Here is a 21,465-nt window from a genome sequence, read left to right as displayed (position 1 = left end):
CTAACCATTTTGTAGAAGAAAAACTGAGGCTCAGAGTAGTTAAGTAAACTGCCTGAGATGGCATAGTGAGTCAGCCAGGATTTGAAACCAGGTCCGGTTGGCTGCAAAGTCCATGTTCTTTCCACTATGTTTTGCTGTTGTGATGCACTTTACTTCTTTAGTCTGCAGTTTTCCATTCTGTAATCTGGAGAAGTTGTGATTCTCAAAGTGTAGTCCCCGGGCAAGCAACCTCAGTATCATCTGGAAACTTGTTCAAAACGCAAATTCTGGGTCCTACCTGGACCTACTGAATCAAAAACTCCAATGTAGGGCCCAGCAATCTATGCATTCACAAATCCTCCAGGTGACTCTGATGTGTCCTCAAGCTTCAGAATAACTGGACCAGATAATCACCAAGGTCCTCCAGCTCTAATAGGTTATAATTCAACTATTTTGGAAGTTGCTGGTTGTGGTCCCTGGATTGAGCAAGGTCCCCTGAGAGGAGTTAAATATTTCCCATCTTCCTGAAATAGGTTGGTGTTTGTCAAACTCCATGCTAGCGGAAGTCAAGAGTAGGTGTCAGAGTGAGGAGACAGATGGAGCAAGAAGGGAAGATGCCTGCACGTGTATCTTGGTTATTTTTCCGTGGAGTGCCCAGAGACACATGTCCTTAATTGGCCCATTGACATGTGAATGTCTGGAAGGTGCCCCCAAATCCACATGTCAAAAATAAATGCATTAATCAATACTCTCCCCATGCGCCCACTAAGCAATATCCCATGTCCTCTAAATCTATAAATGGAATTGCCAGCATTCTTCATTTTGTCCCTTTTAATCAGGCCATCAACTTTTTAACTTCTATCTGGAGTGCCCTTTGTATGAGTCCTCACTCTCCTCTCTGTACTACCATATCCAGGTCTTCATCTTTCTCCTTCTGGGTACTGGCTTCCTAATAGGGCTTCCTGACTCCCATCCCCAGTATCTCTCAGTGCATCTTCCTCCACAGGGTGGCCAGTGTGATCCTTGCAAAGCATGGCTCTCTTCATAGTTACTGCCCTCCCCACAACAACCACACCAAGGAAACAGCAAAGGTCCCATTGCTTACTGCAGTGCTTTCCAAACCTTGTACTATTTTCATGACTATGTTTATAGTCCCTTTCCACTCATATAATTATTTAATATTTTTCTAACTTTACTGGCTTTTCTTACTACCAACTTTAGCCTCTTCTAAGTAAGAATATTTGTGAAGTCATAGTTTTGGCATTATAGCTATTATTTTTCCAAACACACATTAAAAATTACATAACAAAATTTTTCTAAAGTTTGTGTGTTACCTAAGTTATTTACATACTGCTAGTGGTATATTTTGAAAACATGGGGTTCTGAATAAAGATCACATTCTTAAAGCTGGCATTCAAAGCCCTCTGTGATCTGATCCCAGTCAAATTGCCAGCCTTAACTGTCACACGTAGCCCACATACGTAGAGTGCCCCAGGGTCCACTAGGTATTTCTGGACAAACTGTGCTTTCGCTCTTCCTTTAACATTTTGCTTTTACAGCCAGGGCCTTTTTGATCTTTAAGGCCCAGCTCAATTATTGATTACCATGTGAACTCTCTCATCCTTCCAGATAGAATCAATCAATTTTTCTTTCTTTCTCTTTCTTTCTTTCTTCCTCCCTCCCTCACTCCCTTCCTTCTTCTTCTCTCTCTCTCTTTTTTTGAAGAAAAGCATCTTCTTCTATGTTTCTAGCTACTTGTACTGTAATATGAGGCTTGATATAATTTTGCCTTCTAATCTTTTGCTTGATAATTCCCACCACTACAACATTCAGAATCTTTGGAGGAAACAGATTGCATACTCAAATGGGGAACTGAGGAGGATATAATGAAAGGGATGTTCATAAAGGAGTTGACAGGGTGATGGAGTATCTACAAGTGTGGTGAAGCATTCAGAGTCTGGCATCAGTGGGGAGCCACTGGAGGTGCTCACCCCTTAGGCCTGAAGGGGCAAGAGAAGGAAGGGTTACAAGAACCCAAGAGAAGTGGGGAGGGTATAGCTCAGTGGTAGAGCACATGGAGCATGTGCTTAGCATGCACGAGGCCCTGTGTTCAATCCCCAGTACCTCCATTAAAATAAATAAATATATAAACCTAATCACCCCTACCCCCAAAGGAAAGAACCCAAGAGAGCTGTAACTGTATCTGTAGCTGAAGGAGAGGGCCACCCAACAGGGTCTGTGGCCTCTGGTAGTCCAGGAGTTCAGGAGAGATGACAGAAGAATTGCCAATTCAACTCACAGAATCATGAGAAATAATATATCATGGTTGTTCTAAACCACCAAGTTTTAATATAGTTTGTGATGCAACGCTAGATAACCAGTACCTCACTGGGGGGTGGGGGGGGAGCCATAACTGTTTCTCCACCAAAGTTGTGGGAAACCAAGAAGCTCTGAAGATCTGTGAAATGGAACCCATCATTGCAATGCAAACATAGTAAAATTGTTTTCACTTTTTGTAGAGATACTACAGTTTTCTGGGAGCATTTTATCTTCATTTTATCTTAGTTGTTTAAGACATAGCAATGTATGATGCTGTTCCTAGAAATTTTATTCCAAGCCTATTTACCTAACATTAGGATAGTTTGTTTCCTTTACTTTATCCTATATTGGTGATCTTTGCATATCTGTGATCTTTACAAAGTAACAATTTCTGCCCTACCTTTTAAGGTGATTGATATTTAAGAAACAAATTATCTTGATCCCAAGATGTACAGATCTTGGAGATTAGCTCACAAAGCATTCATTCGTATTCTGTTTTGCCTTCCTTTACTATAGAGGGTGGAAAAGAAAATGCTGAAATTTCCAGGCTCTCTTGAAGCTAGAGATGGTCATAGGATACAGTTGTGTTCAAGGAGAGGTAGGTGAAAGTCTTTGGTGAGATCTCTTCCTATATAGAAAGAAAAAGCCACAAGAGAAAGCCCTTTGTCTTAGTCCTTTTGTTTTCCTCCTGATTGAAGACAGGAGAATTTTAGGATGATTTAATAAAGAGACTACAAAGGTGTGAGCAGGGTGTAGGGAAACATAAGAGGTAGAGCGGCACCCCAGGGCGAGTATCAGAGAGGCTGTTATCATTGTAGGCCTGGAGGGTGAGTGGAGGGAATTACTGGAAACAGAACAAGAGAGCAGTGAGTGTGTGGGGGTGCTTTGACCTTCAGTCAATCTCAGTCTGGGCACAATCTCTTCCCTCCATCTGATCTTCGGTAAGTACTCCTCTTTGGCTGAACCCACTGGGATCCAAGGGGCAAGCTCTTCCTCCTGGACACAAATCTGGGTGGAAAAGAGGAGAGAGTTAATCTGGAAAGACAAACAGCATAAAAGGCATCTATTATTTATCTTTCTATCTCTAGTGTGCAAAACATATAGTACACCTGGTATAAAGTAGCAGATAAGGAAGTTTTTACTGAATTTAACTGAATCCAGGTCTTTGTTTTACCCTACAGTGCTTAAAACCTAATCTGGAATCACTGCCAATCCCACTCAGGCCCAATAATCCAACATAAAATTGCTGGTCTGCAAGGAATTTGCTTTACTCCATAGAAGAGGTATTTGGTTCTCTTTCTGAGGCCAGATTAGGAAGTGGCACCTTGAAACAACTTTGTAGATCTGGATGTTTTTAAGCATTAGATGGTTCTATAGTTTTACAAAGCCTGTCCTCCAATACAGTCTAACTCCTACAAACCCACCACATCAGGGCCTTCCAGAAGAAATAACTTTTGTGTGCTACCTGTATGACTTAAGTGTCAGTTTCCACATCTGATAATAACTAGTAGTCAAGTCTCAGGTACAAATATTACCTCCTCAGCCTTCCGAGGATATCATTAAAAAAGAGGAGTACCAAAAAAAGAAGAGTGCCATACCCCAAGTTAGTCTCTAGCCTGTTAATGTCTTATTTATTTTTTCTCATGGCAGTTATTAATTTTTGATTGTAACTTTTATTGTTTACCTGTTGGTCTCCTCCCAAAAGAATACTTGCTCCTTGTGAGCAAAGACTTTGTCTGTGTTGCCCGCTGCTCTATTCTAAGCACCTGGAAGGGTGCCTGGGACATGGTGGTTGTTTGATAAATATTTGTTGATGAACGAATGAATGAATAATGCCAATTATCAACCTCAGGGCTGTGGTGAATATTAAACGAGATGACAATGAAATGCACCTGGTGCAAAGTAGAACTCTATAAATCTAGGTGTTTTCTTTCCTCTCTTTCCCTCCCTCATCTCCTGTATCCAATCCTTCAGCAAGTCAATTTAACCTCGGCCTCAAAACATACCAAATTCTCTACTTCATTCATCTCTACCCCTCTAGTCAAGCCATCCTCACCTCTCCCCTGGACTACAAGTATCAGTCACCTAGCTGATCACCCTGCTTCTCTGCTTGCTCCAATTTCCCTCAAACCCCAATCCATTCCCCACAGCCAGGGAGACCTTCTAGGAACACAGTTCAGATAGTATCACATCCCATCTTACCTAAACATCATCAGCAGCTTTCTAGTTACCTAGGATTAGCCCAAACTACTTTACCTGGCCTGGACCCGGACATCCTCTTCGACTTCATCTGCTTTAGGCTAACTAGCTTTCTCTCTGTCCCTGAATTTAACAAGTTTACTTCCATTCTAGCACCATAGCATTGATAGATTCTTCTGTTCAAATCTTTTGCTAGTTGGCTCCTTACTGTCATTCAGACTTCAGCTTAAATGGGGCTTCCTTTGAGAGGAAGTATCGCTAATTTAAACTGGTCGTTTCTTATCACACTGCTTTTTGTAGCACTTTATACTATCTAATACTTGTTTATGTTTGTTTCTTCCCAACTAGCTTTTAAGCTTCGTGAGCGCAGAGACCTTGTTCTCTGTCATGTTCATCGCTCTACCTTCAAAGATAGAGAAATGTCTAAAACATAGTATACACAGTAAATATTTGTTGAATAAATAAATGCATTGATTGATGATATGATGACAGTAAAACTTCAGACGACCTGGCCACAAATTCTAAAAATTTTCCTATAAATAGGAATTGCATCTCCGAAGTTAGATCCTGCAAGACTGTGGAAACCGGAAAATAAAAGATCTGGGGCTGAAAGATGGGGGAAGCGGAGGGAATATATTGAAACTTTGGCCTTTCTTTCCCTACCCAGGGACCCCGGAGACCTCGCAAAAGGGAGGCATAGACTCTTTTGACCACAAATTCCAGACTGGCCACGACAGATACTTTCCATCCATTATTTTTTGCAGGGACTTCTGCTAGGTTGCAAATACGCAAACACCTCTAGGACCCCGGGTTCCTTTCTGTTTCTTTATGAATGAACCGGCTCTAGTCTGCGCATGCCCAGCTCCTGGTTCTCCCGCTCCACGTGAGGCCCACCCTTCCCTCCAGCTGGCGGCCCCGCCCCTACCCTTTTTAATAGACCAATGGCGAGAGGCCCGGGGGGCGGAGCCCGGAGCGGCGCGGCAGTGTAGTTCCCCGGTCGCCCGGCTCCCTTGCCTTAGTCTTGCTGTGTTGTGATCACGTGGCCAGCTCCGGGCGCGGCGCTTGTTTTGGTTTCCCTCTAGCTTGCCCCTGGCAGCTTCGCGGTTAGCTACTTCCCTGTGCCAGTTGCCTCGCCTGCCTGCACTCCGACCTCTTCTTGGGGCTCTCTTTGCCCGAAGTTCTGCGAGCCCTTCGGGGCCGGCTTCTGCCATGCCGTTAGTTCGCTACAGGAAGGTGGTCATCCTCGGATACCGTTCTGTAGGTGAGTTTCTGCCTTGGAGAGAGCACGGACGCACCGCGGCTTTGCGGCCAGAGGAGGCGCGCTGCCGCGGGAAAGCGACCCAGGGAGGAATGGTGGCATCGTTAGAACCAGCTTGTAGAGCGAGGATTGAAAGGTTGGAGGGGGAAGGCTGCAGGAAGTGGGAGCATGTAAGGGTTAACGTGGGCTTGACTGCTGGAACACCAGGGTGGTCCCCAGCGTTACCCTGGGGAGTGGAGGTGGGGTCAGGATTTGATGATGGGGGCGCGGTCTGGGTGGTGCAAGTAAGTCTCAGGTGCAGGGCAGGCTTGATCCTAAGGAATCGAGGATTTTCCCAGGGGTGGGGTGGAGAAAGGAGGCGGGAAAGGCTTCCTGCGGCACTACAGAATGCATCCGGTGGCCAAGGTGCAGAGACCCTGGGCGAAAAGAAGGTTAGGGTGGGCTAAGGGAAAGCATTGCATGGGGCATTCACAGGCTAGGATGCTAATTTGGGGTTCCTTTTAGTCCTGGGTCACATCCCGAAGGGACACGGGATTTGAATGTAGTTGGGTGATTTGGATACAACTCCCTTTGCTTCCCACAGGGAAGACATCTTTAGCACATCAATTTGTGGAGGGCGAGTTCCTGGAAGGCTATGATCCTACCGTGGAGAATAGTGAGTAACTTCTCCCCCAGGGGTGGGGCTGAGAGGGCTTGGGTGCCCCACCCAACACCATAGTTTGTGATTTTCCTGGTGCCAAGGGGACTATTTAATTAGATATTAAGTCTAATCTCTTCTCTAGTAATCCTGTTCTATGAGTGGGGCTAGAGTGTGGATTTTGCAAGATACTGAGTCCATGATGGTGTAGATGTAGACAATAAGAAGCCAAACATTTTCTCTCCAGTTTTCTGGAGCACTCCCTGGACCTGGCTCATTTATGTCACCTCTGGGGTTAAGACTGTATAGGGGCACACATTGTTAGCTCTACACAGCACCTCACAGTTAAGTTTTCTTTTCTTTTCAGCTTACAGCAAGATAGTGACTCTTGGCAAAGATGAGTTTCACCTACAGCTGGTGGACACAGCAGGGCAGGTACCAGTTTGGGGTAGGGTATCTAAATGTGGCAGTTCAGTCCTGGGAGATGAAGTCTGGTAGAATCTGTGGCTTATCCGTAAAGTAGTATTAAAAGAAAAGCATTTTAGCAGCTAGCAATATGCAGCGCTGGTTGGAGCTACTCTATAAATGTTTGTTGACTAGAAGTGACGAGTAGGGAGTGCCACAGGGAGGGTCCCCAGGATGCAGCCCACCAACCATGGGCATCTGAGTGTTGTAGATCCAGGTTGTTGATGTTTCTGTTTCTTGTCAGGATGAGTACAGCATTCTGCCCTATTCATTCATCATTGGGGTCCATGGTTATGTGCTTGTGTATTCTGTCACCTCTCTGCATAGGTAAGTGACAAGAGTGATGAGTGGGGGACTTGGGAGGATCTGGGGGCTGTCCCAGAATAAGGTTATAGCTTCATTTCTTGTGCTTAAAGCTTCCAAGTCATCGAGAGTCTGTACCAAAAGCTACATGAAGGCCATGGGAAAACCCGGTATGTGGCTCTGGGGGATAAAGACATAGTGTGGACACAAGGGGAGAGAGAAGACAGAGGGGAGTATTGATTCAAATTAAGGAGGAAGCTAGGACATAGATCCTATCTGGTCTGATGGGGATTTGTCCAGCTCTGATGTGAAGGAGGTTGGGGTCCATGGGGAACAGAGGGGATCCTGTAGTAACTGCTGTTTTCTCACAGGCTGCCAGTGGTGCTGGTAGGGAACAAGGCAGATCTCTCTCCAGACAGGTACGGAAATCTCTGTAGCTCAGGGCGAAGGAAAGTGAGCTGGACTAGGAGTGAGTCAGGCTCTTGTCCTGGCTCTGCCACTGACTTGAACAAGTCATTTTCTTTTCATTAGTAACCTGAAGGTTAAGACAAAATAACCCTTCTATTGCAAAAGCTATAATTTCATATTTCAAGCCTCAGTCCTAAGCGCTTTTGTTTTCTTGTATTTTCTCCTTCCCCAACCCTTCTTCCCAAACCTTGGAATAGGATGGGTCAGAGGAAGTCTAGTTTCTATAAAGATTTTGCAGAGAACATGGAGACATGACTGTCCTTCATTTTAAAGTCCCAAATTTGCTTCCAGGGAGGTCCAGGCTGTTGAAGGAAAGAAGCTGGCAGAGTCCTGGGGTGCAACATTTATGGAGTCATCTGCTCGAGAGAATCAGGTGCTGAGCCTGAAGATTAGGAAGGCTGTGGGGGTAGCAGTGTTTTCCTTATAGCACTGTTTGGTGTGGGGAAGGTGATGGGTAGGGTAGTCACCTCACAGCTGGATGGTACCTGTAGTGAACTAACCAATTCTTTTTGCTCTGAATCTTTATCCCTTGCAGCTGACTCAAGGCATCTTCATCAAAATCATCCATGAGATTGCCCGGGTGGAGAATTCATATGGGCAAGAGCGCCGCTGCCATCTCATGTGAGCCCTTGAGCATGGGATAGCTGCTGTGATTCTGTCCCTGGCACTTGCCAGGCTCCAGTGGGGATTTGGGGGGAAGACCCTCAGGACTTCACGGGTTTGGTTGCCAGCTGTGTCCCTGGCTCTCTGGGCACATAGTGTGGTACCGTCATGTTTGCACACTTACCCAGGCTCCAGTGGCCTGGTTGTCAATGTTTACAAAGGGGCAAGGATGTGTCATGGGCACTGTCCTCTAGCCTTCTGTTTTTGCTAAATAAATGAATTGTTGTTATAACCTGTGCAGTAAGGATATGAGTCCTGGGCATTGTTTATTAAGGACCCAGTCTCCTATGTAAGTTTTGGGCGCTGGCTGGGTGAGGGGAGCTGGGGACTCCTGAAGTGGAGCTGGCTCCCTGGAGTGATAATGTATATACACAAATAAACTGAGAAATCTTTTGTAGTTGATGTCTCTATATGTGGGGAGAGCTCAGGACCAATATCTCTTTTTCCAAGTGGTGAAGACTACAGCTTTGGTAGAGAATCAGGGCTAATTGTTTCCTCCTACCTTGTTCCTTTTCCTTACTCCTCACTCATGCAGGACCTAAGACTTAGTACTTACCCCTTTTCTACTTTTCTACTCTGTTTTCCCACACAGGTACCAGTAGGCTGCCACTCCCATCCAAATTTGTAGGCACTCACGATCCCCTTAACTACAGAAACACCACCCTCTAGTGGCCAGCTGCCACGTGCTGACCTAGCTTCCCTCCTGGGGCCTTGGCATTTGTTGGAACTCAGAGGACAGGGTTTGGGCAGGAGGAAGAAAGCCCCTTGTTCATAATGATGTAAGAATTGTGAAGTAGTGTAAAGGCAGGGACTAAAGTCTTGTGAAGATTTTAGCTTTCTAGGAGTTGAGTAAAGTAAAAAATAATACCCCTCTGATGTATATCAATCCCCATTCCCCACCCACCATGTCCCCAGTGCCTTTTGTTAAAACAGATGTTCTTTGCTCTTTTCATATCTTTCATACCTTTGGAGTTGTGCTACCTTTTTTAGGTGTCAAAGGTAATTGCTTCTGCCCTTTCTTACTGAGCTGCCACTTCTGTAGGAGGATGGATGTTTCAGGTGGAAAGTTTGGTGGTACCTGCCTCTGCTCCCTACACTTCCCTGGCAGCCCTAGGGCCTAACTTCCTCCAAGGACATAAAAGGATTACCCGAATGGTATCCTTCACAGGAAGGGCAACTGGGGGAGACTGAGGTACTCTGTCAATGCACTAAGTTGGGGAAAATGGATAAAATCTAGGTGTGATTTACAGCTGTGACCTTGCTAGTGCCTTGCTCCAGGCTATTTGGGCTTAGAGTTGGGAATGACGGTTTGTCAAGCTGGTTTTCAAAAGTTCTGCCAGCTTCTTTTGCATCTCTGATCCAGAATCTAAAAAGAATTTGGAAATCATATTCCAAAGAGCAATCTCTTGGGGGCTTAGGAGTGTCTTTAGGGTTGTTATCACCCTCTCTTTACAGTAAAATTAGGTCCTTTTGCACATCTGACCTGGAATTCTCATTACAGGTACCTACACTCCTGTATTTCCATGAGGTCTGAGACAATTACAAACATCCGAGGTCTTCTAGAAGTATAACAATCTCAAAGCCTGATAGTAGTGAAGGATAGTGGTTAATGGCTGAGTTGAAAGAGTTACTCTTCCACTTAGCTGTGTGACCTAGGGCAGACACTCAACCTCTCTGAACTTCTGAACCTCTCTGTTTCTCATGTATAAAGTATAGCTAAACCTTCCTCAAAGAGTTGAGGTGAGAATTAAACTGAGGTGATAATATGAAATGCTTACCATAGTTTCTTATATATAATAAACCCTTAAGAAGTGGTAGCTATTAGAGGTCTTTATGGTGAGGGCCTGCCTCCCTACCTCTGGATGCAGAGGTAGGGAGAGGTCTTCCATTTCCCAACTTCTGTCTCTTGGTGAACTTATTCCACTATAGCTAGGATAGGTGTGGGGTGGTTAGCACAGAACATGCCTAGCTCTGATCCCTCCTATGACTGGCCAGTAGGGATTTAGGTCTCCCGCACTGTGCACTATGGAAGCCACAAGTTACATATGGCTATTTAATTTAGTTTTAAAATTAAATAAAAAATTTCTCAGTTGTACTACATACAATTCAAAGTGCCCAATAGTTACTTATGGATAAGCCATATTAGATAGCGTAGATATAGTATATTTCTACCATTGCAGAAAGTTGTATTGGATAGCACTGTAAACCCTTTACCACAAAATCAGCCCTGCATCTGATCTGTCTGTCTGTCTCCACATCTCAAATATATAAATATAAATAAATATGTATACACACACACACACACACACACACACATATCCCTAGGAAAAACATGGCCATTGTTTTGAATGGCTCAACTTCTCAATGGACATAGTTTGTTGGGCAATTTTACCTATTTTAGCCTCAATTTCTTAATCTGTAATATGGATATAATTCCACGTAATTCATAACAAGGATGAGGAGTAACTAAGAATATATAAAGTATCGGGCACGTTGTTAATTTGTCTCCTGTCCATCCCGCGGGTACAGCTAATGAAGAAAACTCATTCCAATTCTTTCTCATACATACTAATGGTGTGGGGGGGCGTTGCCTGCAATCCGAGTGTTTTGGGATTTTGTCTAGATTAACAGTACTCCAACCAGGTAGCAGCAAGTCAAGTTACATCCCCTCTGTTTACTAAAAAGGGGGACACAGGCCCCTAAGATCCAGAGAGAAAGACTGAGAGTGAGGGTTGGAGCACCCAGGAAAGGAGGGGAAACTCTACATTTACGTTTTGATGGGGGGGGGGGTGATTGTGGGGGCACTAACAGTCCTCTTTCCTCTCGAGGGGGTTTGAGAGCCAGGAGGAACGACTAGGGACTCGTTCCGCTTTTCTTCGGGCCCCCGAACGTGGCAGGAACCCACCCTTTGCAGCGCCAGGCTCCGTGCCTCACTTTCTCCATTTGCGGACTCCAGTTCCCAGGATGCAGAGCAGCGGCCAATCTCCTGGCTCTTCTTCCATCCCCCTCCCGGGAAAGACTGCCCCTGGCCAAGGCGAGGAGCAGTTGGAGTTTCAGGGACCGATAACTCCAGGGAAACGGAATTAAAAAGTGGCTGGAGTCCTAGTTTCACTAGCCGGGCGATAAAGGAGGCAGTTCCAGGGCAGGGGCGAAGAGGAGGGGGGCTTCATTCCCACGTGTCTGCACAGCGGCCGGCCCGGCGCAGTCGGGGTTAACCCGTGGCGGAGGGATCCAGCAGCGTGTGCGTAGAACTGCAGAGTCACAGCCTTTCCTCGGAAAGGGCCGGATCCTTCCGCCGCTCCGCTCCAACACAAAATAGGGCCGCGTCTTCTTCTTTCTCCCCTTCTCGAGTGGGGTTTCCCAGGCAAAAGGGCCCCCCCGGATCTCGCGCCGGAGGCTTCCTGAATCTCCACGACCGCTGCCGAGATCTCGGGCCAGGAAATAGCCCCTTCGCAGGAACCACCCTACCGGCCGAACAGGAGGCGGAGGGGGGGAGGCGGAGCGGCGCCGCGCTGCACTACTTTCCTCTCCGGTTGCAAATGGCTGCCTCGTTCCCCACTTTCCGCTCAGTTTCCTGACCCGCGGCGCCGGGAGCCGGGGTTGGGCCATGCACCTCTAGGCCCCCCGCGATCACAGCCAGCCGGGGGTCGAGGGGGTGCCGCCGAACAGAGCCGGCCAGGCCGGGGGCGGGGCAGCTCCCGAGGCCAGAGGGGAAGGGAGGCGAGCGCAGGGCCTGGAGCGGCCGGAGGGGAGCGGGCAGAGGGCTCGCACCGCCCGCCCCTTCCTTTTCCTCGCCCACCTACCCTCCTCCCTTCCCCGGGGGGAGCAGAAGGTGGGGGGCTCAAAGCCGCCGAGGGCGAGCGCTCGGGGTCGAGGAGCCCGGCGCTGGGTGTGTGTCAGGTTCAGCCCCGCGGCCGCGCCGGCTCCGCGTCGCCGTAGCTCGCTCGGCCCCAGGGCGCCGGCCCGAGCCGGGAGAGGGGCTCAGCGCTCCTACGAGGGTCTCACGTTCCGTCCGGGCCCGGCGCGGCATTCCTTCCGGGCTGCTGGGGAGGCGCCTCGACGTTCCATCTGGAGAGCCTCGACGTTCCGCCCGAGCCCGGCGCGGGCGGCCAGGGCGCTGGCCCGGCCCTTGGACTGAGAGGCCGCCCGGCGACGCGGATGCGGAGCCTGCTCGCCCAAGATCAAAGCCACCGGTGCTCTCTTTGTGTCCGCTCGGGATTCGCCGCCCTGGGGCTGTCCATGGAAACCTAAACTGCTGGAACCCGAGGCAGAGAACCCCTCTTTGGCTTCTTGCTTTTTTTGCGGGGAGGGTGGCCACTCCGACCTGGATTTACCGTTCTTGGCCCCCCTAAGCCCCCCCGTGCGGGGGGCGGCTGTGATCGCTCTGGCGGTTGGAGGTCGGGGAGCGGCCCGGGCTCTGGCCATGTTCTCGGATGAGGATTTCTGGATCGCCCTGTGAAGAGGTGAGTGAAGTCCGCCCGGCCAGGGCCCAGAAAGGGTTGGACTGGGGGCATAGCCAGATGGACTATCTTGGCCGGAGCTGGCCTGTAGGTTGGAGAAAGGGGTGCCAGAGCTGAGGAGGGTTCCTTTGGCAGGGTCTGTCAAGAAAACCTGAGCCAGTCGCCAGGGCAGGACCGAGGCCTGGTGTCTTGGGGTGTGCCTCTTTAAAGACTGGGGGTTCAGAGAACCACGGGAGTTTGGGAACCTGGCCAGAAAACCTTTCTGCCTGTTTATTTTTGTGTTGGGGGGAGCTCAACTAAACTAGGACCCAAGCCCTTATGCCAGCACCAATCCCAGTCAGCTGCTTCTCCTTCAGGGTTTCTTGTGGGCCTTGGGAATAGAACAACTTGGGAGTGGGGGTAGGGTGCCACTGCCAGGTCAGACTTACTGCCAGGTTGGACTTTAAGGTTGTTCCTGCCCATCTGGGCACCCAGAGCAGCTTCTGGGAGACTCAGGAACCCTAGATCCTTCACTAGGCTTTATTTTACTGTGCAAAGGGGAGAGTGTGTGGAAACTGACTAGTGTGATGAAGGGGGTGGCTGGGGCAAGAAGGAGGCGGGGCTGGGGGCAGCTCTGGCCTTGCTGTTCAACTTTAAACTGCTCCTGCCTGGCAAAGTGACCCCAGCGAGGCCTAGTGCTGTCTTAGCCTGCTTTGCCTCCCCTCCTCTCGGGATGGACATAATCTCTAGGGGATTATAGAGAAGGCCGTTGAGATTTGCTCCCTGCGAATGTGGGCTGCAAAAAAAATGGCTTTTGTCTCCCGCTTTCTCTGGGCCTAGTGTGGAGAGCTGGTTGCTTGTAAGTCCCTGGCCAATCCTGTAGGCCCCTCCCAGACCGCTCCAACCTTTTTCAATCAGGGAATGTTAACTGGCTCTGTGGTCCTGCCCCAACCCTGCAGAATAAGGTCTCCTGTACCTCTTTAAAGGAGAAATGGCCTGATTCGAACTGTGTCTGCTGAAGCCAGTGTTTCCAACCCTGGCAGATGTTGGGGAGAAGGGGTGTGTATGTGATTTGCACGAAGGGTGCACCATGAGCCTCATGCCTCTGGGCCCTGGGCTGGGACAGGCCCTCTCACAGCTGTCAGGCTGCCCAGCAGGGATTTGGCTGGTGTATTTTGCTCCCTCACTCTACCCCCTCCAACATACATAGGCTGGATCTCTTTGAGCCTGGTCTTTGAAAAGAGAAGATAGGGGTTTGCCCTTGAGAGATTTCTGGGTGGTAAGCCTGAGGTGAAAGGTGACACAGGGGTGCTGGAGTGAGGCTAACTGTCACCCATGCTCTCTGCCTTTGCCTCCTATGGAGGTCCTCTCCCGTTGTGTGTCCCTGAAGAACATCCTTAGGAGAGACCTCTCCTTTTTAGCTGTGGCTGACCTTAGGATGACCCAGGGATAGTCTGGACGGCCTACAGGACCACTGTTGCCATTTGGATTCTTCCCTGGAGGGCCGACCCAAAATGGGGGTGGGGAGAGGTGTGGTTTGATTCTCAGGCTGGGAACCAGGAAGTCTTGAGTCCTACAGAAGAGCTGTTCACTCAAGGGCCTGCTTCAGCCTTTCACCTCTCCAAGCCTCCATTTCCCCTTTGGCTGGGAAAATGGAGTTAAAGCTTTTGGTCTGGGATGGAGGCTGAGAGGAGAGTGGGTTGAGCTGAATCTCTGCCTTCTTTCTTGCTGTTTTCGGCCTCTTAGGCCCAGGATTAAGGGGACCCAGCAGTTTTATTCCCTAGATCTGTATTTCTCTGGTATCCCTAGTTCCCCAGAGGAAGCCTGGCCTGGCATTAATCCAGTTTAGATCCAGGAAAAAAACCCTTGGTGGGTCTGTGTGGTTTCTGACTGAATGATGGGACAAGGGAAACTATGGTCTTTATTTGCTTTGATCTGTTCAGGCACCTGACAACTGGGGCTCAGCATGGGGGTGCAGGTGCTAGACTGCAGGGTAGGGACATGGGAGGTGTTCTTAGATTCTTTTTGATACAGCTTGGAGGACACTCTGCCCTTTGCTTCTTGATCTCGTATCTTCCTTGGTCCCATGAATGAGGCTCTAGCTTTGGAGGATGTTGATACCGTCTCCCAAGGCTGGACGAAGGTGGTTTCTGTACCTCCCCAAGCAGTGCCAGCCTTACCAGCTTGAGAAGGCTGCGCTCGGGGGAGGGCAGAGGAATTTGTCCCTCTGGCCTTGTGTGAGGCAGTCCTCCTCCCACCCAGTGTACTATCACTGTTGCTTTTGATTTCTTGCTGTTTGTGACTCCTTTGGCCTCAACTTTGAGAGCAGAGCAGGTGGAAGATCTTGGGGGCATGTAGTGGTAAGGTACAGAAAAAGTTGTACACATTTAGGAAACTTTGAAACCTCCTGGGTGTGGTCAAGCCTTGAATGACTGGATAGGAAGAGGAGCCTGGCTGGTGCCCTGATCTCCAACCTCTACTTCCCATAGGTGGCTTCTAGGGTCCCCTGAAGTTCCAGAGCAGCTTTTCTGTGGGCTGGCCAGATGACCACCCTGCTTTCCTTTCAGGCGTGATTGTGTGGCAGGTTTAGGAAAGAGATGATCTGGGAATAGAGGTGACAGGTATCAGGTGATATTTCACTTTCTCAATCTAGTAGAATCTCATATTGTGAGGGGGAAAAAGGTAAAAGAAAACTTCCCTTCCTGTGGCATGTCACTTGAGGCCCATTGCCAGTCTCTGGAAATGGAGTGTTAGCTCAGGGAAAGAGGATTGATAATGTGGGTCTTAGGTAATTGATTTATGGATCCTGGACACCTTTGAGGGTTCCCTGTCTCATCTGTCCCAGTCACTCAACCCCAAGTGGCTCACTGGGGTGTTTGGTTTGGGAAGAGAGTCTTGTCCTTACTAAAATTGATGTGGTCCCTCTGGTTAAACAAGAGGAGTGGAAAGGTGAAGGATACATTTCTCAGACTTTTACTTTGAGTTATGTTTGGGGGATTTCCCTCTGCCTTTTGTAGGAAAACTATACTTTGTTTCTCTGCTTAAGCCCCTACTCTTCCCACTAAGAGCGGCTGACACCTACCCTCTCTGCCTTCTAGAGGACCCCTTCCCTCTTCCTCAGCTCTGTAATTCTTACTCTTTACTTCTCTCTTTTTCATACTGTGTTTAGGTTTCCTCTGAGGTTTAGGAAAATGTGCCAAAAGGTGTGGGTTTCAACCTTCTTAGGTACAACGTTAGTGTGTTTCATTTGGCTCTGGGATAGGCAGACATGTCTTAGAAGAGGGGACCGTTACCCCCCACCCCCATAGTATGTGTGGAAACCCTGCTTGACGGAAGAGGAAGGAAGCTACTTTGCTGTGTCCTGCCCTGTTTAGAACTCCTCCAAGTGGCAATGTGCTTCCTGAGACTACAACTCCCAGCATGCCTAGCGTCAGGCCTGGCTACACATGCTCAGTAACTCTTAAGGCCCACTTCTGTTAACTACTAGGGACATCTGAGGAGGAAGGGCAGTTGGCGTTGCTAAGGGCAACGACCTGAGGCCTTCAGGCTGGGTGAGATCCTGAGCTCAGTCATGGTACGGGCCAGGGAGTGGGACTGAGCTGGATTTAGAGGGGCAGTGGGTGGAAATTGGGGAGTTTCTTCTGTTGTGATTGAGATGTTCTGGTTGAAAGCAGTGAAGGTGGGGGAGATCCATTCATAGCTGGGCTTCAGTTCTAGTAATGTGTTCTACATCCTGCAGGACCCCAGACTTTGTCTCTAGGAGAGGGATTTCGGCTGGAGTCAGACTTCCTGGGTTGTGACTACCCCTGGGTTGGTACTGAAAGATCTCTAGGATGGTAGCTGACTTTGGGACCTGAGAAAAAGTCCAGGGGATAGGGCCCTCCAGAAGCCAAGAACTCAGACATGAGGCAAAGGGTCTTACTAGATGTAAATTTGATGTGATTCTAGTTGGATACTATTGCCCTGGGAACTCTAAGAGGTGGAAAGTGGGAAAGGGGAGTGGATCCCCTGAAAATCCAGAGTGGGAGGAGAAGGGTATGCGTTTATCTGGAGAGGAAGTAGCAGTGGGATAAGGGTTGGGGAAAACTTTCCTTGTCATTAGTACAGGAGTTTTTAGGTATGGTTTTGCTCTGATTTCTGTAGAATCTAGGTAACATTAGCTGCCTTCTTTCTAAGACTGTTGGGAAAGTGTTTAGTGGGGAGACTTACTACAAATAGGTATCTCTTGGCCCTGACAGGTCTCCCCGAGAGGGCCCTGCCCAGTCGGAGAGAGGGATGGACAGCCCGAAGCCGCCTGGTGAGGATAAAGATTCAGAACCAGCAGGTGAGTAGGGCAAATTCTAGGTTTGCTTGCAGTTTTCTGCTCTTCCCAGGCAACCTTAGATCTCTGGTCCTAGCACAAGGACAGGAGCTAAGTCTGTCTAATAGACAGGTAATGGAAGGACTTTGTTCTTTGGGACAAAAGTTGAAATGCCATCACTGTGATCCACCTGGGGTTTTGGATAATCTCATGGGTCTGATGAGTGGACTAGTATTAAATAGAGGATAATGGTTGATGCTTGCTTCTCTGTGTGTTCATTCAGCTGATGGACCTGCAGCCTCCGAGGAGTCAGGCGCCACTGAGCCAGACCTTCCCAAACCACATGTGGGGGAGGTCTCTGTGCCCAGTTCTGGGGGTCCCAGGCTTCAGGAGCCTCCCCAGGACTGCAGGTAACTAGTTTGGGGAAATGAGAATATAAGGACATAAGGGGATTTGATTTGACAGTCTAGGGCTTTTAAGGAGGAAGATTTAGGAACATGAGTGTTTGGGAAGCATGGGTGTGCCAAATCATGGGGTTGTCAGGGGTGCCTGTGGGCAGGGCTGGCATGGTGCTGATGCTTGTGTGTTCACAGTGGGGGTCCAGTGCGGCGTTGTGCTCTCTGTAACTGCGGGGAGCCCAGTCTACACGGGCAACGGGAGCTACGGCGCTTTGAGTTGCCATTCGACTGGCCCCGGTGTCCAGTGGTGTCCCCTGGGGGGAATCCAGGGCCCAATGAGGCAGCGCTGCCCAGCGAGGACCTATCACAGATTGGTTTCCCTGAGGGTCTGACACCTGCCCACCTAGGAGAACCTGGAGGTAAGTGAAGGAAAGTAGGGTAGCTGACTTGGGCAGGAAACAGGGTGAGGGCTGGGTGGTCCTGAGCCAGTGATCATGTTCCTATTAACTTTTTCCTTTCTGTTTCCATCTTTCCACCTATAAAGGGTCTTGCTGGGCTCACCATTGGTGTGCTGCGTGGTCAGCAGGTGTATGGGGGCAGGAGGGCCCAGAACTATGTGGTGTGGACAAGGCCATCTTCTCAGGGATCTCACAGGTGGGGCTGGGGCCAGGGCATTGCATAGGCAAAGGGCAGTGGTGGGCTTGTGGGCTTCTGAGAGGGTAGAATGAGAAGGGCCGGGGGCATACAAGGGCAAAGTTAGTGCTTGACCTGTCACTCTGAAGGGAGCTGGCTAGCACTGAGGCTTTGTCTCCACTCTGGCAGCGCTGCTCCCACTGCACCAGGCTCGGTGCCTCCATCCCTTGCCGATCACCCGAATGTCCACGTCTTTACCACTTCCCCTGTGCGACTGCCAGCGGTTCCTTCTTATCCATGAAAACACTGCAGCTGCTATGCCCGGAGCACAGTGAGGGGGCTGCACATCTAGGTGAGAAGTCCTACCCTTTGAATATAGGGCAGATGAGGGGTCAAGTGTGCCTGGGGGTTTTGTACTCTGCAGAGCTCTCAGTCTATAATTATATACTATCAGTCTGCCCCACCTAAAATAGGTGTGGACTTTGAGAGTGCAGGGGCTTTGCTTGTCTCGTTTACCAAAGTGTCTGCAGTGCCTGGAGTAGTGCCTGGCATATATTAGGCAGACACTTAGTAACTATTTGTTATTTGTTCATTCTATGTCATGGAATGCCTGTCATGTAGATAGCACTGTGCTGAGTCCTGTATGGAATCCATCGCTGACCCATGTCCTCTGTCCCTTCCCACTGCAGAGGAGGCTCGCTGTGCAGTATGCGAGGGGCCAGGGGAATTGTGTGACCTGTTCTTCTGTACCAGCTGTGGGCATCACTATCACGGGGCCTGCCTGGACACTGCTCTGACTGCCCGCAAGCGTGCTGGCTGGCAGTGCCCTGAGTGCAAAGTGTGCCAAGCTTGCAGGTAGGAATGGGAGGGCAAGAGGAAAGTCTTAGGCGAAGCACAGGTTAGGGTTGAAAATGAGGGGAGGGAGGACCTCATTATGTGTCCTGTGCCCCTGCAGGAAACCTGGGAATGACTCTAAGATGTTGGTCTGTGAGACATGTGACAAAGGATACCATACCTTCTGCCTGAAACCACCTATAGAGGAACTGCCTGCTCACTCTTGGAAGTGCAAAGTGAGTCCCCGGATTCTGCCTTACTTTCCCTAATTCTGCCTCTCACAACAGCCTGAGTTTCTCCGTGGTGACGAGCCCTGTACTCTCCTCCAGTCTCTGCTGTCTGACCAGTGCCTGTTTTGCCTCCTTCCTTCCCCTAGGCATGTCGGGTATGTCGGGCCTGTGGGGCAGGCTCAGCAGAGCTGAATCCCAACTCTGAGTGGTTTGAGAACTACTCACTCTGTCACCGCTGTCACAAAGCCCAGGGAGGACAGCCTATCAGTTCTGTTGCCGAGCAGCATCCCCCTGTCCGCAGCAGGTAAGTGGTTTGGACTGGCGGGGACTGGGATGGGGGATCGGAAGTACTGAGATTGGCAAGGGTCGTGTTAAAGCAGGCTGACTTTGAGAGGAGAGTCCTCAGGTGGGCAGTGCAATCCATAGTGCTCGTGCCTTGCCCCAGGGTGCTGTCTAGGAGTTGATAGCTGATGAGAGCCACGATGCCTGCTCCCCTGTACCCTCTGCAGATTCTCACCCCCAGAGCCTGGCGATACCGCTACTGATGAGCCCGATGCTCTGTACGTTGCATGCCAAGGGCAGCCAAAGGGTGGGCGCGTGACCTCTATGCAACCCAAGGAACCGGGGCCCCTGCAATGTGAAGCCAAACCACTAGGTGAGTAGGGTTTGAGGGTCCCTGAAAGTTACCCCTTCTATTCTGTGGCAAGTGATAGTTTCTGCTTTGCCCCAGACCCTGTACTTTCTGTGGAGTGCAGCTGAGCTAGGTAGGAGCATAGTGTATTATGTCTGCAGGGAGAGCAGGGGCCCAACTTGAGCCCCAGTTGGAGGCCCCCCTAAATGAGGAGATGCCACTGCTGCCCCCACCTGAAGAGTCGCCCCTGTCCCCACCACCTGAGGAATCACCCACATCCCCGCCGCCTGAGGCATCGCGCCTGTCCCCACCGCCTGAGGAATCACCCCTCTCTCCACCGCCTGAGGAGTCTCCTCTGTCTCCCCCACCCGAGTCATCACCTTTTTCTCCACTGGAGGAGTTACCCTTCTCTCCACCAGAGGAGTCTCCCCCATCTCCCCCACTTGAGACACCCCTGTCCCCACCACCTGAAGCATCACCCCTGTCCCCACCACTTGAGGAGTCTCCCCTGTCCCCTCCACCTGAGGAATTGCCCACTTCCCCACCACCTGAAGCATCTCGCCTGTCTCCACCACCCGAGGAGTCACCCATGTCCCCTCCACCTGAAGAGTCACCCATGTCTCCACCACCTGAGGCATCTCGTCTTTTCCCACCATTTGAAGAATCGCCCTTGTCCCCTCCACCAGAGGAATCTCCTCTCTCCCCACCCCCTGAGGCGTCACGCCTGTCCCCACCACCTGAGGACTCACCCATGTCCCCACCACCTGAAGACTCGCCTATGTCCCCACCACCTGAGGTATCATGCCTGTCTCCCCTGCCTGAGGTGTCACGCCTGTCCCCACCGCCTGAGGAATCTCCCCTTTCCCCACCACCTGAGGAGTCTCCCACATCCCCTCCACCTGAGGCTTCACGCCTGTCCCCACCACCTGAGGACTCACCCACATCCCCGCTACCTGAAGATTCACCTGCTTCCCCGGCACCGGAGGACTTGCTTATGTCCCTACCGCTGGAGGAGTCACCCCTGTTGCCACTGCCTGAGGAGCCACGCCTGTCCCCTGCGCCTGAAGAGCTGCATCTGTCCCCCCGGCCTGAGGAGCCACGCCTGTCCCCTGTGCCTGAGGAGCTGCATCTGTCCCCTCGGCCTGAGGAGCTGCATCTGTCCCCTGGACCTGAGGAGCCCCGCCTGTCCCCCCGGCCTGAGGAGCTGCATCTCTCCCCCCGACCTGAGGAATCTTGTCTGTCCCCTGCACCTGAGGAGCCGAGTCTGTCCCCTGCACCTGAGGAGCTGCATCTGTCCCCCCGGCTTGAGGAGCCGCAGCTGTCCCCAGTGCCTGAGGACCCACGCCTGTCCCCTCGGTCTGAGGAGCCACACCTGTCCCCCCAGCCTGAGGAGCCGCACCTGTCCCTTGGGCCTGAGGATCCACGTCTGTCCCCCCGGCCTGAGAAACCGTGCTTGTCCCCTCGACCTGAAGAGCCCCCTGAGGAGCTAGGCCTCTGCCCTGCACCTGATGAATTGCCCTTATTCCTCCCACCTGGGGAGCCACCGCTATCCCCCTTGCTTGGAGAGCCGGCCCTGTCTGAGCCTGGGGAACCACCTCTGTCCCCTTTGCCTGAGGAGCTGCCGTTGTCCCCATCTGGAGAGCCGTCTTTGTCACCTCAGCTGATGCCACCAGGTAAGGGGATGTTAGTACCCTCTTACTCTGGGACTG

General features: G+C 50.4%; 2 protein-coding genes across 13 annotated transcripts in view; both read left to right on the top strand.

Annotated features, from left to right (window-relative positions):
- The first annotated feature begins 5,505 nt into the window (after positions 1-5,505).
- On the top strand, positions 5,506-8,659 carry RHEBL1 (RHEB like 1). Its single transcript, XM_010997424.3, has 8 exons — positions 5,506-5,758; positions 6,339-6,410; positions 6,760-6,827; positions 7,102-7,184; positions 7,274-7,330; positions 7,532-7,579; positions 7,920-8,001; positions 8,164-8,659. Exons 1-8 carry the CDS (start codon positions 5,707-5,709, stop codon positions 8,251-8,253), a joined length of 552 nt encoding a protein of 183 aa, XP_010995726.1. The 5' UTR covers positions 5,506-5,706; the 3' UTR covers positions 8,254-8,659.
- A 2,930-nt stretch (positions 8,660-11,589) lies between these two features.
- Positions 11,590-21,465, top strand: part of KMT2D (lysine methyltransferase 2D) — a 39,178-nt gene continuing 29,302 nt past the window's right edge. For all 12 annotated transcript variants that reach the window (XM_064490936.1, XM_031462652.2, XM_064490938.1 and 9 more), the window contains exons 1-11: positions 11,590-12,754; positions 16,969-17,054; positions 17,314-17,440; positions 17,624-17,847; positions 17,973-18,082; positions 18,251-18,413; positions 18,751-18,916; positions 19,017-19,131; positions 19,272-19,429; positions 19,635-19,780; positions 19,918-21,429. In XM_064490936.1, coding sequence (XP_064347006.1) covers positions 17,006-17,054; positions 17,314-17,440; positions 17,624-17,847; positions 17,973-18,082; positions 18,251-18,413; positions 18,751-18,916; positions 19,017-19,131; positions 19,272-19,429; positions 19,635-19,780; positions 19,918-21,429 — 2,770 coding nt within the window. In that variant the 5' untranslated portion in view covers positions 11,590-12,754; positions 16,969-17,005. The remainder of the gene's footprint in view (positions 12,755-16,968; positions 17,055-17,313; positions 17,441-17,623; positions 17,848-17,972; positions 18,083-18,250; positions 18,414-18,750; positions 18,917-19,016; positions 19,132-19,271; positions 19,430-19,634; positions 19,781-19,917; positions 21,430-21,465) is intronic.

The sequence above is a fragment of the Camelus dromedarius genome, chromosome 11 (assembly GCF_036321535.1).
Source record: "Camelus dromedarius isolate mCamDro1 chromosome 11, mCamDro1.pat, whole genome shotgun sequence".
NCBI classification, from domain to species: Eukaryota; Metazoa; Chordata; class Mammalia; order Artiodactyla; family Camelidae; genus Camelus; species Camelus dromedarius.
This window is presented reverse-complemented; position numbering and strand designations above follow the sequence as displayed.